Here is a 14,695-nt window from a genome sequence, read left to right as displayed (position 1 = left end):
CAATTGAGTTCGCTGCGAGAAAAGGGAAGGGGGATGGATTTGGACAACTTTCGAGATCCACTGAGTGTTGCACACACCAAAACGTCATTACACACACGCGTGTGAAATATTTTTTTCCCGGAAAAATAAGGAGGGTCAGCCAATGGCCAAACTATTATAACCACATACACTAATTACAACATTTGGCAAAGCAAGTGCTAAATTGTTCTATAAAGATTACTTGAAATGACTAAGATATGATGTTATGGACAGTTTACATTTATATTTCGGTACTTGTGTCCTAGTTGCAAGTTAAAGCTAACAATACTCAATCAAGTTGGTTGTAAGAATTTTTATACATAGAGAGAGAGAGTTATCTTCTTTGAAGCACACAGACATATTGCGCAAAATGTAAAAGTATTTCTCAAACATATAAGAAGAAACATGTCAAAATGATAATTTAGCCCTAGAAAACATGATCTTGTGTAATCACTTTAGCATAAGAATATCTAGTGGCCTATGGAGTGTGTGATACAACTCCTTTTCTTTTGAAAAAAAAAATCACTTGTACAAAATGAAGCTTCGTACTAAGAAAAACTCCCCTTGACTCAGCAATATTCTTGCATGCAAAGTTTTATTATACATGTCGAGACTAGAAAAGACGTACTAAAAAATTGTTCAAGACTTGCCAATTTCCCCCATAATCAGCCAAATCCATAGAAAAAACGTCACGTGATGAATGCCGGAGCGGCCCAACGAGCACCTTCCTCCCGGCTACAACTTTCCTCACCATCACCTCACACCTCCTCATCTGCCATACCACTATCTCCACCATCATTGTCTCTTCATGCCTTCTCTACCGCACCACCACCTCCATTGTTGCCACATCCCTTCTTCGTCTAGATCCACCACCACCTAATTATGGGGGCTGCCCCTAGTAATCCTCACCGCCCACCTTTGGCCTGCTACCGACAATACCATCATCGCTTCACCATTGCCCCCACCCACCACCAGTCTGCCACCACAGTCGCCTCCTCCGAGCCCTAACCTAGTTATCCCCCAACCAAAAAGGTCAGAGAAGCATCGTCAAAGTTGTAGATAATGGTGACAGCGCATTGACTTTCAAAAAAATCCCAAGGTAAGAAATTCAACTATTTTGTTCACACAAAAACAAGTGATTGTTGTATAGCATTTTTGGCTGAAAAATCCTGTATCAAGTCATATGCAATTTCATCTTTCCATCCTATATATACCTCAGCAGCTAACCTTTACACTAGATTAAAAACTCACATATCCGCCACATGGCAAAATTCTAAAATCAATTTATCATGCATCTAAAAAGAAGGATAAAAGCTCTCAAGTATCTGTAAACTAATAGCACTAATAATCGGTTTTGGTATCCGAACATATATTGTGCTAGAAAAAAATTAAAAACTGCACAAGTTATGCAACAACTGGCAAGCAGTCTATGGCCAGTTAATACTCCACGAAAATGTGTAATCAATTCAGCAAAAGAATACTTAAGTTTGAATTGGCAATAGAACTTTATCTTAAATAATTTGATGCTTAACTTGTCATCTAAACACAGAAGTTGCAGGAAAAGTGAACCAATTCCTTTGGACTCGGAGAAAAAGTGAACCGATTCCATTCCAACCCGAACGAATTTGATCAAATTGTTTCCACATCTGGAACGCGAGGACAATTCTAATGCCAATTCAAACTCCAGTATCCAAACCAAGATAAACTCGGCCCCACTGTCAGGAATTAAATTAAATAGAACTAACCTCTAATATTGTGACTTGTTTGAGGGGAGAGAGATCCCTAGAAATAAATAAAAATGTTTAAAAATAAATAATTCTTCGGTATTTAAATTGGAGCCCTTGTGCCAGGGTTGGCAACAAGCCGCAAGGCGACGTACTCCTCCCGGAACAGCGCTGCGCCGCGCCACCCAGCCAACCCAACCACGCGACACGGCCGCCGCCGCCGCCACCCACGTCCGTGGCCTGCCTCCCCCATCTTGTTCGCCCTTGCTTCGATATTCTTACACTCTCCACACCCCCCCCCCCATCTTGTTCAGCGCCGCGTGGAGAAGAAGAACCGGCCGTCCAGCGGAGGAGGTGGTGGTCGGTGACGACGCGCCGCTGTCCAGCGGGCGATAGCAAGAAGCTGTTGGTAGCGAGAGGGAGGAGAATGGAGGCGGACGCGGCGGCGGCGCCGGCGGGGGAGAGCGACCACCACCACGGCAGCGGCTGTATGGCCGTCAGGACATCCCTGCCGCGGTGCGTCCTCGGCGGCGGTGGCTCTGGATCTCCTGGTGAGCTTCCTTCCCTTCCCATTTTTTTCTTCCTTATTTTTTTTCCACAATGTGTGATGGTTTGATACATTGATATGCTTGTAGTTGCAGTTTATTGTTCTTCCACAATTAGTAGTACGTTGCAATTTCCATCTAAAAGTCAGCATTGCTGGTGGCTATCACTTTTGTACTTGTCACTTTTTGCAGCATGTTTGTGGCTAGGAAAAGCAGGATAATGTCGAGGAACTAATCATAGTTCTTGTCCTTTCTCTTTTTCGGTGTCTAAAGCATCTAGCGTGACAAATATGTTTATACCCACCACATTGATTATTTTTTTAAGATTGCTGCAGTTTTGGTCTGGCATTTGGTACTTGAACTTTTTTTTAGGTTCGATAATTTTGTTCATTAAGACACAAATTTTAGTTGAGAAATAGGTGAATACAGACAGCTGGTCCGGCATTAGAACTTCAGTATTGCAGTGTCTGGATCCTGCCTGTATTCTGCCTCTCTTTTTTTGTTAAAACATGTTTATGCTGCCTATCCTAGCAATATTTGTAGCTTTTAGGTGATAATGTCAAATGTAGCAGGGCCAATGAGCTTATACAAACCAATTAATTGCCTATTTCCATAATGTTTGTACTTGCCATGATCAGACAATATTCTATCAACATTTTCAATTGTGCTCCAGGAACTTTAGTTGTCACATTCATCTGTTGCCCTCCTCTCCCTTTCAGTGCTCATTTCAGTACCGAATTATGGCGCCTTTTGGCTGTTCTTTTGGCTCAAAGATACACAAGACTAAACCACACAAACCAATTTTGAGTGTACAATCAGAACAAATGTTGGACCATTAGCTCAATGACAGGGCAAGCCAGCAGTTGATTTAGCTTCTGGGCTTAGTTTTGGTTGCGCTCACACGTCTCTTGTCGGTGGGAAGCAGCTAATTTGGTAGGAAATCCAAGCCTTGATGGATCCCTTGACAGATTTGTTGGGCAATCGGGGAGTGTTAGGTGAGAAACCGTAGGGGGATTTGGGTGTATCTCAAATTAAGAACATTGTCATGTAACCTCATGTGAGGGGTGGTATCGGTTTGGTAGGCTAGAAAACTACTTGTTTTGTCTTATCCTATCATGATAGATCCATTTGCTTATAATAAGCATCTTAAGCTAGTATTTAAGACAGTGTATAATCACAGTGTTTCAATAGCCCCGAAGAATTGTTGTTTCTGGAATGCTGGGGCAGCTAGCTCTGTGGGCTAAAATTGCCAGTTCAGATATTCTCACTCACTTTTTTTTACTCCACTATCAACATCATAGTTTGTGACATGCATACTTCTGGTTTTTCAGTTGGTGTTCTCTGGTTTTTCAGTTGGTGTTCTCTGGTTTTTCAGTTGGTGTTCTCTGATCATGTCATGGAATGTACTTGTTCTTGCGCAGATGAAATGTCATGCGGATCACCAAGATGGATAGGGAGAGGCCTCTCTTGCGTATGCATAAAGCGAAAAGGGGCATATGAAAGAATATGCATGAACCTCACACCATTGCAGGTAAGGGTTACTGAATTCTCAGAATAAAGCAAGAGATTTGATGGTGGCTCATTCCAATGTGCATATCCAGCACCCTTTTCTGTTTGTAGATCAGGACAGTAGGTTTTGATTCACAAACCACATTAGTCAGTACTCAGGCCTGCTTTTTGGGTGAAAAAGACTACGGATAATTGAAGTGACCACCCAAAAGGACTTCCAAAATCTTTTCCTTTAAGTTATTACAATCCTTCCTTCATGCGCAATGAGTATTAAGTGGTCCTGTGTGACTTAAATGCACAATCAAAGTCTGCAGGACAGGCGTAGCAAACTAAGTAGTCCAGCTCAGAATTTTATCTGAAGAATTTGTCTTTGCATGCATCAAGTAAGCTTGAGAAATCCTGTATCACCATGTCTCTGTATCCATATCATCGTATCCATATAGCGTACTGAGGCAGCATAGTCAAGTTGATGAGTTTAATGGGTAGGTTGCTGAGTGAGACTGAAACCAGTCGTTATTCTGTTTCAATTGCTGGTAATTTGCAGGAAGAAAGGCTTCGGAGATTGAAGCATCGCATGAATGTTTATTTTGATCCATCTAGACGAGATCACCAGGTGAAATTTCTTCCTCAGTATAGTAAATGGTTCGTACAATTGATTAGTTCTGCACTTTGTGCCAATCAATCTAATGTGGGTTACACTGAATTGCTCCAAGTAGAAGTATTTACTTTTCCTTTGGCGCTGCAAATTTTATATCTTATCCTAGCAGTTGACGAATATTGAACAGAGGGCATAATGAATTATCTCTCTTACCCTGATAATTTATAGTTCTGCAGTGTGGATATAATGTGCTTTCCTGGACAAAAGCTCGTCTTGATACTTCAAGTTTCTACACATAAGTTTTCAGCTAGAAGACTGAGATCATTATTAGTTTCAAACACACTTAAGTCTTGCATTTTTATCGTATCTATGTATCTGGCAGCATAATTATGTGGTACTAAATCATGCAATCATGCATAAAAAGTGGCAATTAGCAAGTACTTAACTTTTTGCATAATGTTTACTGCTGAAAACTGAGTTTGGCAGTAGTTTTTGCACCTGGGTAGTTTTGTTTCTGCTTATTCTACTTTCTAATCAGTCTACTGAATCCTGATGAGCAGCGATACTAATGATGATAGGAAGCACTGAAAGCTCTTTGGCATGCCACATATCCTGATCAAGAGCTTCAAGGTTTGATATCTGAACAGTGGAAGGACATGGGTTGGCAAGGAAGAGATCCATCAACTGACTTTAGGTAGACGACCACTAATCCAAACTAAAATTTGTCAGATTGCCTTTGGAAATGCATGCAGCTTTAGTGTCAAATTAAGTGACATTTAAATACGCTACAGAGGGGCAGGATTCATATCTCTGGAGAATATTCTATTCTTTGCCAAGACATTCTCTGTAAGCAATATATAGCAATTGCCTTTCATTTATGAAAATGCTCTCTTGCTGGTGAAGTGGTGAGTAACCACCTTAATATTTTATTTATGCAGGCCTCGTTTCAGAGACTGCTTAAGAAACAATGTGGTAACAGAGCCACATGGGAGTACCCGTTTGCAGTTGCCGGCGTAAATATTACATTCATGATCATGCAGATGCTTGATCTCCAGTCAAGTAAGCACTGAGCCAGACTCTCCAATGTATCATCTGGTTATTCCTATCAAATGTGATTTTCCTAACAATATGTTAATATTGACTGCAGCTAAGCCAAGAACATTTGTGCGAGCAATTTTTATCCAAATGCTCTCAGGTAGGACTGCTGCAGTAACAGAGCCATTTTTTCCCTTGTAGCAGTAACTTATCCAAAAGTACCATAAGTACCCAACAAAGTGACCTTAATTTCCTTGTCCTAGAGGATGAGTGGGCATTTGATCTGCTCTATTGCGTCGCATTTGTTGTGATGGACAAACAGTGGCTGGAGAAGAATGCCTCTTACATGGACTTCAATGTAAGTTCCTGCCTATGCACATCTCATACTTTGTTTGGACTCAAACTGCCTGTCTTCATTGATCTCATGCTTGTGATGCCACTTCCAGGAAGTACTGAAGTCGACACGTGCCCAGCTGGAGAGAGAGCTAATGCTGGACGACGTGATGAGGATCGAAGACATGCCATCATACAGCCTGCTTTGCTAGTGATCAAATGTGCTGCAGAACATAACTGAGTTCATGGTTCAACTGTACAGCGCCTCCCTTTATTGATTTCTGGAAGGAATTTTTTAGCGACTAAGTAGGGCGATGGCTCGCTGGTGTCTTGCTGAATTTGGGCCTATGTAAACAACTCATCCATGTATTGTCATACCGAATTAGTATTGCTGGCATCCGGCGCCAATGTTGGCGATATTAATATTCTCAGGAAAAATTTGAGGAGAGCAGAATTTGTTCTTGGAAACCCTCCGTGTTGTTTCATGCACATCAACTTGTCACTTCTCCAGCTTGCTGTTTGAGATCCGTTTGATCCATCCAATCTTCCCTCTTGTCTGATTTATCTAATTTGGGGAGTGTCACAAACGTGCAGTAGCTACCAACCAGGACAACTAGACAAGCACCTTCGCTAGTGGTTGCGTTTGCTCTGGTTGCTCCGGTGAGGCATCGCCACCGACTGCACTCGCCCCAGGGATCTTCGACAGCCGCGCTCCCTTCATCACCTTCCTCAGCTTGTCCACGTCCTGCCACCTCCCAGCCTCCGCATACATGTTTGACAGTACCACGTACACGCCATGGTTGCTAGGATCCAGTTTCAGCATTTCAACCACCGCCTGCTCCGCGATCTCGACATCACCGTGGTTCTTGCAGGCCGTCAGCAGTGCTCCCCAGATCACGGTGTCCGCTTCGCACGTCATTCCCCGTATCATCTCCTCGGCCTCCGCCAGGAGCCCGGCCCGGCCAAGGAGGTTGACCATGCACCCGTAATGCTGGATGCCCGGCGCGATCCCGAAGTCCTTCTCCATTGACCTGAACAGCCGGCGCGCCTCGTCCAGCAGCCCCGCGTGGCAGCAAGCCGAGAGCGCCCCGACGAGCGTGGTCGCGTTCGGCGGCACGCCCTCCCGTTGCATCCGCTGGAACATGGCCAGCGCACGCTCGCCGTGCCCGTGGTGCGCCAGCCCCGAGATTAGGGCGTTCCACGTCGCCGCGCGCCGCTCCCTCATCCCATCGAACACCGCGACTGACTCCCGGATCGCGCCATTCTTGGCGTACATGTCCACCAGCGCCGTGCCGAGGACGACACCCAGGGGCGCTGCCATGCCCCGCGCCTCCATGAGGTCGTGCACCCGCCGCCCCATCTCGAGCCCGCCCGACGCCGACCGCGCGCACGCCGACAGCACGGACGCCAGCGCGGCCCCGCCGGGCTCGAACCCCTCGTGGACCATCTCGTCGAACGCCCCGATGGCGTTCTCGTGCCTCCCGTTCTGCGCGTACGCGGAGACCATCGTGGTGTACACGGCCACGTTCCGCTCCGGCAACTCGTCGAACACCCTGCGCGCGGCGCGGAGGCGGCCGGCCACGGAGTAGGCCCGGACGAGGCCGTTGGCGACGTAGGCGTCGAGGTGGACCCCGTGCCTAACGGCGAGCGCGTGGAGCTGCTCGGCGACGGGGAGCGGGAGCGGGAGGCGCGCGGCGGCCTTGAGGAGAAAGGGGAAGGTGTGCCTGCCGGGCGCGAGGGTGCCGGTGGCGCGGAGGCGGGCGAAGAAGGGGAAGGCGGAGGCGGGGTCGGGGGAGGAGGTGAGCGCGCGGAGGGTGGTGTTGAGCATGAAGGAGTTGGGCGCGCAGGGGAGGGAGGAGAGGAGGGCGAGCGCGGCGGCGGCAGGGTCGGGGGAGACGGCGGCGTAGGCGGCCAGGAGGCGGGACGCCGCGAACGCGTCGTCGGCGAGGCGGCCGGAGACAAGCATCGCCGCGTGGACGCGAGCCAGCGCGCGCGGGGTGGCGCAGCGGTCGGCGAGGAGGGAGAGGTTTGGGCGTCGCGGAAGGCGGGTTGCGCGGGCGCCGACGACGGCCACGGCCGTGGCGAGCGGCGCCGCCGGCGTTTGCATTGGGACGGGTTCGATAGATTGGTGGAACCGAGTGGAAAGTGGTTACGTTGGTGCATCGTTTGCGAATAAAATGACAAGTATTCAAACTAGAGAGAGTACAATCTAATTCCTTCGTTTTCAAATAGTATATTATGAAATATTCCCATAATGTCTAATCCCTATAAAACATCTTGTTTGTTCCGAGTAAAATACAACATATACATGTCACGTCTATATGGCTTTCGGGGTTGTTTGTTATTATGAAACTAGCTACAACATGTCGAGTGAATAAATTAAGCAATTGTATTTAACTGAGGTTAAACATTGTGTTGGGATCGAAGTCCCAGATAAGGCGGGCCTTTGAAAGCAGAGGTACTGAAGGTCTCTTAGAGTGACACGTACTGGAAGTAGAATAGTTTTTTAATTACCCCTTAAGGTTACACTGTGGCTCTATTTATAGCCCGTACCCGGCGATCACGGGTCCCGTTTACATATCTTACCTCCTAACCTGCTACATTTTCGGAATATCTGAGGGCAATATGGTACAAATGAGTATGATCCCATAATTATAACAGTATCAAGGACAACCGTAGTCGGGCCTACTGTCGAGCTGGCCATCCATTCGAAGGGTGTCGAAGAATGTTCATTTGCCTAGTTTGATCAAATTGAGCTGAAGGTGCGGGTGCATACCGTGGTGCTGGAATTTGCTGCCATTGGTTCGGAAACACCACGTTCTAACTGTGGTTTTGCCACCCTTCGCTTCTTGCGAAGCTTGTTGCATGGTGAACTGTCCTTCCGTTATCGGCCGACTGCTTCGCTAAATTTTCTTTCATAGCCACGACCTGTGGGCAATGTTTAGTCCGGTGGCCGGCTCCTTCGCCATGCAGCTCACAGTAGAAGGTTGCCGGGTCGTGTGGAGCTCGTCCTCCTCTACCTCCGTGGCCTCTTCCCCTGCCCGCTCGGCCTCCTCTATTGGACAAGTTGTAGGCTTCGCACGATCCTTGGACTGCTTCGGGTGGGCCAGGGTTGATCTGATTGGCTTCTTTTTGGCTTGGATAATCAGAGCCTTCGGGTTTTCTTGGACGGTGAAGTCTGTCTCTGTGATTTCCACCACCTACCTCTTTAGGTGGTGCATGTTTTACTTTGGAGGTCGTTAATTTATTTTTCCTTCGGAGATGATCGAGCTCAGACCTTGAGTATTCTTCCATCTTGTTGAGCAGCTCCTGGATGCTTGCGGGTCTTTTTCTGGTGAGCTTTCCTACCAACAGGCCCCCTCTGATGCCCTATATTGCGGCATCAATGATCGTATCTTCGCTCAACCCCTTCGCTTGACAACGTATGTGTACGAATCAGCGCATATAGCTCTGTAAAGTTTCTGTTGGTTGCTGCTTCAGCGCGAAGAGGTCGGTTGTGGTGATGTTGTCTGCCCGGTTCCCCTGGAAGTTGCTGCACAGTGCAGTGCGCAGCTGTTCTCATGAATATATGGATCCCGGGGGTAGGGCGGAGTACCATGACCTTGCTATTCCCTTTATCGCTGACCTTGCTATTCCCTTTATCACCAATACAAAGGCCTTCGCCAAGGTTACACCGTCCCCCCCGGTTGACTCTACAGCTGCCTCAAAACTCATGACAAATTCTCTCGGATCTCCATCAAACATAACCACTCTGGGCATCTTGAATCCTAGCGGCCATGGCTGATTTTGCAGGTCCATTGCTAGGGGTGACTCCGGATCTCCCGTGGAAGGTCTTCGCCGAACTTCTTGCGAAGCTCGTATCAAATCTCCCGGTGGCGTCGGCCGGCGAGACATGCCCTCCGCTTGGAGTATTCTTGGATCTTTCCAATGTTTTTCTTGCTTCATCTGCCCGCCTGCGGTACTCTGCGGTTTTCCGGCTCGCTGCTAGGCCATCCAACATGCGCTTCTTGTGTGCAAGCTGCCTTTCCAACTCCTCGGCTTCTAGCCTCGCATTTCTTTCTTCGTTTGTTTCTTCCTCATGTTCAAACTCCGCGAAATCGCCGAGTTCCTCCCATTCTTCGTTCTGCCCCCTTTCACCTTCTTTTCCTGGAAGATCGAAGTGAGCGCGATCCATTGGTTCCATGATCGGCATTTGCTCCATGTCCACCTGAAGTGCGTCGTCATGTCGGCCATCGGTAGGTTGTTGTGTCCCTGTATCAACTTCGCAATGCCGCTCTCATCCAACCGAAGCCCCCCCTGGCTGAAGCATTACTTGATCTCGGTACGGCCAGAGTGGTTCTGTCAGCCGAAGGTCCGACCACAGCTAGGGGTTCCAGTAATGCCTCCGCTGTTCCGGGTGGCTTCGCTTTCTTCTTGGGTGGCATGCCTTCGTGGGTTCGATCCCATGGACGACGCCAACTGTTGGGATCGAAGTCCCAGACAAGGCGGGCCTTCGGAAGCGGAGGTACCAAAGGTCCCTTAGAGTGACACATACTGGAAGTGAAACAGTTTTTTAATCACCCCTTACGGTTATACTGTGGCTCTATTTATAGCCCATACCCGGCGATCACGGGTCCCATTTACATATCCTACCCCCTAACCTGCTACATTCCCGGAATATCCGGGGGTAATATGGTACAAATGAGCATGATCCCATAATTACAACAATACCCAGGACAACCGAAGTCAGGCCCACTGTCGAGCTGGCCATCCATTCGAAGGGTGTCGAAGCCCTCTTCGCCCGGCCGCATGACGGGCAGCCTTTGCCCCCCGGTGAAGATCAGGTCGTGCCTTCGCTCGTTCCAAAAGATGCAGGATGCGAACCGAGGCTTCGCTCGACAGTCGAAGTCGATTAGCCTCCGCCTTCGCCAGTTTGGGGACCTGAAGGTGCGTGGACGCCCGCACCCTTCGACCAACTTCGCTCCCTGATCTCCGCGACTGACGGACGAACTCCTGCAATCAGCATGATAGCTATCACGTAGCATCTCCGGTAAACTTCGCGGTTCCCTTCGAGTCAAGGGGTGGCGGGAGATGATCCCCAATAGTAGCCCCCTACTGGCAAGGTTTATCTTCGATAGGCCGAGCCTGTAGTCTTCGAGATATCTAAACGGGTTCGATCCCCATGGACGGCGCCAACTGTTGGGATCGAAGTCCCAGACAAGGCGGGCCTTCGAAAGCGGAGGTACCGAAGGTCCCTTAGAATGACACGTACTGGAAGTGGAACAGTTTTTTAATTACCCCTTACGGTTACACTGTGGCTCTATTTATAGCCCGTATCCGGCGATCACGAGTCCCGTTTACATATCTTATCCCCTAACCTGTTACATTCCTAGAATATCCGAGGGCAATATGGTACAAATGAGCATGATCTCATAATTACAACAGTACCCAGGACAACCATAGTCGGGCCTACTGTCGAGCTGGCCATCCATTCGAAGGGTGTCGAAGCCCTCTTCGTCCGGCCGCATGACGGGCAGCCTTTGCCCCCCGGTGAAGATCAGGTTGTGCCTTCGCTCGTTCCAAAAGATACAGGATGCGAACCGAGGCTTCGCTCGACAGCGAAGTCGATTAGCCTCCGCCTTCGCCGGTTCGGGGACCTGAAGGTGCGTGGACACCCGCACCCTTCGACCAACTTTGCTCCCTGATCTCCGCGACTGACGGACGAACTCCTGCAATCAACACGATAGCTATCACGTAGCATCTCCAGTAAACTTCGTGGTTCCCTTCGAGTCAGGGGGTGGCGGGAGATGATCCCCAACACATTGTATAGATTCTGTGCAAGATACCTTTATGTAATAGGTGGAACAAGTTTTGCAACTGTATTTAGCTTGCTACTATTTCCTACAACTACGTAGGTTTAGTGCGTGGCAATTGTGCTACACCACGTTATGGAGTTTATGAAGTAGGGTGCCTTTAGTAATTCTTGCATATCTTATTATTATAGTTCCACAAAAGCTGCTCTTAACTAACTACTAAATACAAAGTTATAAATAAATACTATGTGCTTTCGAAAAAACACCGCAATACTTTAAATAGAGTAAAGTACAATTGAGGACATATAGATCGATGGTACCAACGCTTGGAAATTTTTTAATATTACTTTAGTAGAAATTGCAAAAATAACATTTGTTTATAGAGAATTGTCAAAATAGCACCCTGTTGGGCAACCAAAATGCCGACTAGCACCATATCGGTAGCCTATTGTCGACAATTTGTCTGCCGACTAAACCTTCTGTCGACATAGGTTCTTACCGATAAGATTTGTCAGCATCTAGAGTTCCAACATACCTATCTGTCATACTGATAGTTTTTTTTTCTCTTTATTACAATTTTTAACAATTTTTTTAGTCACCTTGACAATTTTAAACAACTTGATGTTCTTTTCTTCATTGTTCTCTTGCAGGCGTGGTACAGCATCTGGATGCTTTTGGTAGGGTTTCTGAAACTTGTTCTTGTTCTCTTGCTTACAGAGTGAAGAGCTCTCATTCAAGTACTCGTGATAAAGATATGTCCAACGGTACTTGTATTCTTCAGATGCTCCTTCCTCATTAAAGCATTCGAGTGGCAATATCTCAAAGAAAAATTCAGGCTACTTGGAATGCAAGAGGAGTTTTCATACATACCCACAAGCCAAAAAGGATTTAGTCGAGGATAAAACAATTTGAAGTGAAATCACCCGACAAGAACTGTTGAATATGACATTTTTATTCACATAAACAACAAACATGATGGCATATACGGTATACTTTCATACTAACCTAACCATGTACCACCTCTAAACCTAACATGCCTTAGGGAATATAAACAAGCCAATTACTACCGCTACTCTACTGAGTGCAACGGGAATATTTTCCCTTCCTCGCAGCCTCTAATCCTGCTTCACGCGCCCGGTGTGCCTTCTTGCACTTCCTCTCTCCCTCCACCTCACACGCCTCCTCCTTCCAGTGGGTCTCCTCCTTTCTTAGCTTCTGCTCCTTCTCCTGTATGAGTTTGCATTTAGCCTCTCTCCTCTCGTTTGCTTCTAGTTGATGGAATCGTCTCCATGCCACCAGGTGTTGCTTGTGTATGAGGAACACATCTAATGGACTCTGCTAAGTATCCAGCCACTGTACGAAATCACAGAGTGGTGACAAAGACTAGCAACAGAGACAACAAATTATTAGTAGTAAATGATAGATAGTTGGGATATAATTTGGCCACATATGTGTACCTAGCTGTGGTAGCCACCATAGATGCTACCCTCCGATGGGTTGTACTTGTAGTTCGAGCACATGAAGAACCTCCTGCCATAGCTATTAGAGAAGTCTTTAGACTTCCTAACCTACAAAGGTCTCCACACCAGCACATCAGAACTTTGACCCCAACAGACGTAGCATCCATCAATGATTTCTTTGGGAGAGGATCATAAGCCATTTTACTAGGAGTAGAAGAGCAGATGGCCTTTGGTTTCGTTGGAGAAGTTGCCTCCTGGACTGTTGTTTATACTAAAAATTCGTGCTGGTTCATGGACTGAGTCCACGGTAAATAGTTGGGACAAGGAATTGATTCCTCTTCCTAGAGTGGTCTTGAAAGCCTACGTCTGAAAAGCCTACTTCTGAAGCCTACCTTTGAAAAGTTGATGTTTGAAAAGCATACATCTAAAAAACCTACTTTTGAAAAGCCTACGTCTAAAAAGCTTACTTTTGATATGTCTACTTCTGAAAACCTACGTCTGAAAAGCCTAAGACAAGCGCCATTTAATGTTAGGTTTACCGTTGTACTTAGGATTTAATGTTAGATTTACCATTGTACGTAGGGTTTGAGATTAGGATTAGCGTACCACGTATGATTTACCATTTCATTGAGATGGAGCTCCCTCCCTCCCAATGCATCTATAAAAGCCTCCCCTGACTTCCTACTGAAGCCATAAGACTCAATCACGACTAGAGGTGGGAGAGGTAGAGGATCAAGGGTTGTAGGGAGGGCACCAGTGAGATGGCCAGGTTCCTTTGGTCTTAGTTCCTACGACACGCCACTCAACAACTTCCCTTTGCAGGGAAATAGTGAGTTTCATCCACCATTTCATCTTAGGACTTACAACCACCCGAATGAGCAGTGGCCCAAGTGCTCTCATGGATACAACTGCATTGTTCAGATGCACGATGGTAACTCTAACAATTTCAAATCATATTTTAAGACAAATTAGTGATAAATTTGTACATATTTGCAGGACTCCGATGACAACGATGACTGTCGCTACACGAGATGAGTCGATCCTCCTGTTGAACATAACATCCAAGATTATATTAATCACCTCCAAGACTATATCTTTGACTTGCAATAGGAGGTTGATGCTATTCCAACTTCTCATGAGGAGGACGAGCTAGTCATACACCTCGATGATCCTACTATATGCGTCAATCCGTTGTGTCCGTGCCACAAAAAGTATGGTTCTCCTCTTCCTCCATCACCAGCACCATATGGTGATGGCGGTTGCTAGGAGTCAAGATCATTCTCACATTTCAGTCTAAGCCAGTATGACTAGAACCACTATACCCCGATGTGTTGCCTTACCTTTCTGATGTAATTCCTTATATCATGTTTTTCTAATTGCAATAAAGATTCATCCCATCTTATATCATGTTTTTCTAATTGCAATAAAGATTCATCCCATCTTATATCATGTTTTTCTAATTGCAATAAAGATTCATCCCATCTTATATCATGTTTTTCTAATTGCAATAAAGATTCATCCTATCTTGTATCGTAGTACAACGGATTGAACTACCACATAGTAGTACCATACAATTTTATTAGCAAAGATGAAAATCTACGATTACAATAGATTCTACTGCGTGGATCGGGGACTTTCCCCCTTCTTTCATGTCCCGCTTTGCACTCCGCTTCTTCCCGAT

General features: G+C 46.6%; 2 protein-coding genes across 3 annotated transcripts; one reads left to right on the top strand and one right to left on the bottom strand.

The window, feature by feature from the left end:
* Positions 1 to 1,670: 1,670 nt before the first annotated feature.
* LOC133900815 (uncharacterized) lies at positions 1,671 to 6,232 on the top strand. 2 transcript variants are annotated; one of them, XM_062342066.1, is made up of 10 exons: positions 1,671 to 1,973; positions 2,057 to 2,293; positions 3,709 to 3,818; positions 4,341 to 4,409; positions 4,973 to 5,088; positions 5,186 to 5,240; positions 5,333 to 5,453; positions 5,542 to 5,589; positions 5,693 to 5,787; positions 5,876 to 6,232. In XM_062342066.1, exons 2-10 carry the CDS (start codon positions 2,170 to 2,172, stop codon positions 5,972 to 5,974), a joined length of 837 nt encoding a protein of 278 aa, XP_062198050.1. In that variant the 5' UTR covers positions 1,671 to 1,973; positions 2,057 to 2,169; the 3' UTR covers positions 5,975 to 6,232. The 2 variants fall into 2 exon arrangements, with proteins under 2 accessions (XP_062198050.1, XP_062198051.1); XM_062342067.1 differs by lacking the exons at positions 1,671 to 1,973; positions 2,057 to 2,293 and adding an exon at positions 3,339 to 3,539.
* A 121-nt stretch (positions 6,233 to 6,353) lies between these two features.
* LOC133900814 (pentatricopeptide repeat-containing protein At5g56310-like) lies at positions 6,354 to 7,887 on the bottom strand. Its single transcript, XM_062342065.1, has one exon. It carries the CDS (start codon positions 7,867 to 7,869, stop codon positions 6,376 to 6,378), a length of 1,494 nt encoding a protein of 497 aa, XP_062198049.1. The 5' UTR covers positions 7,870 to 7,887; the 3' UTR covers positions 6,354 to 6,375.
* Between the last annotated feature and the right edge of the window lie 6,808 nt (positions 7,888 to 14,695).

The sequence above is a fragment of the Phragmites australis genome, chromosome 19, assembly GCF_958298935.1.
Source record: "Phragmites australis chromosome 19, lpPhrAust1.1, whole genome shotgun sequence".
Lineage (NCBI taxonomy): Eukaryota > Viridiplantae > Streptophyta > Magnoliopsida > Poales > Poaceae > Phragmites > Phragmites australis.
Note: the sequence above shows the minus strand (reverse complement) of the source record. Positions and strands in the feature narration are given on the sequence as shown.

What these genes read in the sequence shown, in the direction of transcription:
- LOC133900814 (XM_062342065.1), bottom strand. Translation starts at nt 7,869, where the DNA reads ATGCAAACGCCGGCGGCGCCGCTCGCCACGGCCGTGGCCGTCGTCGGC.
- LOC133900815 (XM_062342066.1), top strand. Translation starts at nt 2,170, where the DNA reads ATGGAGGCGGACGCGGCGGCGGCGCCGGCGGGGGAGAGCGACCACCAC. An exon ending in TGAACCTCACACCATTGCAG is followed by an intron (nt 3,819 to 4,340) that starts GTAAGGGTTACT and finishes GGTAATTTGCAG; the next exon opens with GAAGAAAGGCTTCGGAGATT. An exon ending in TCTTTGCCAAGACATTCTCT is followed by an intron (nt 5,241 to 5,332) that starts GTAAGCAATATA and finishes TTATTTATGCAG; the next exon opens with GCCTCGTTTCAGAGACTGCT.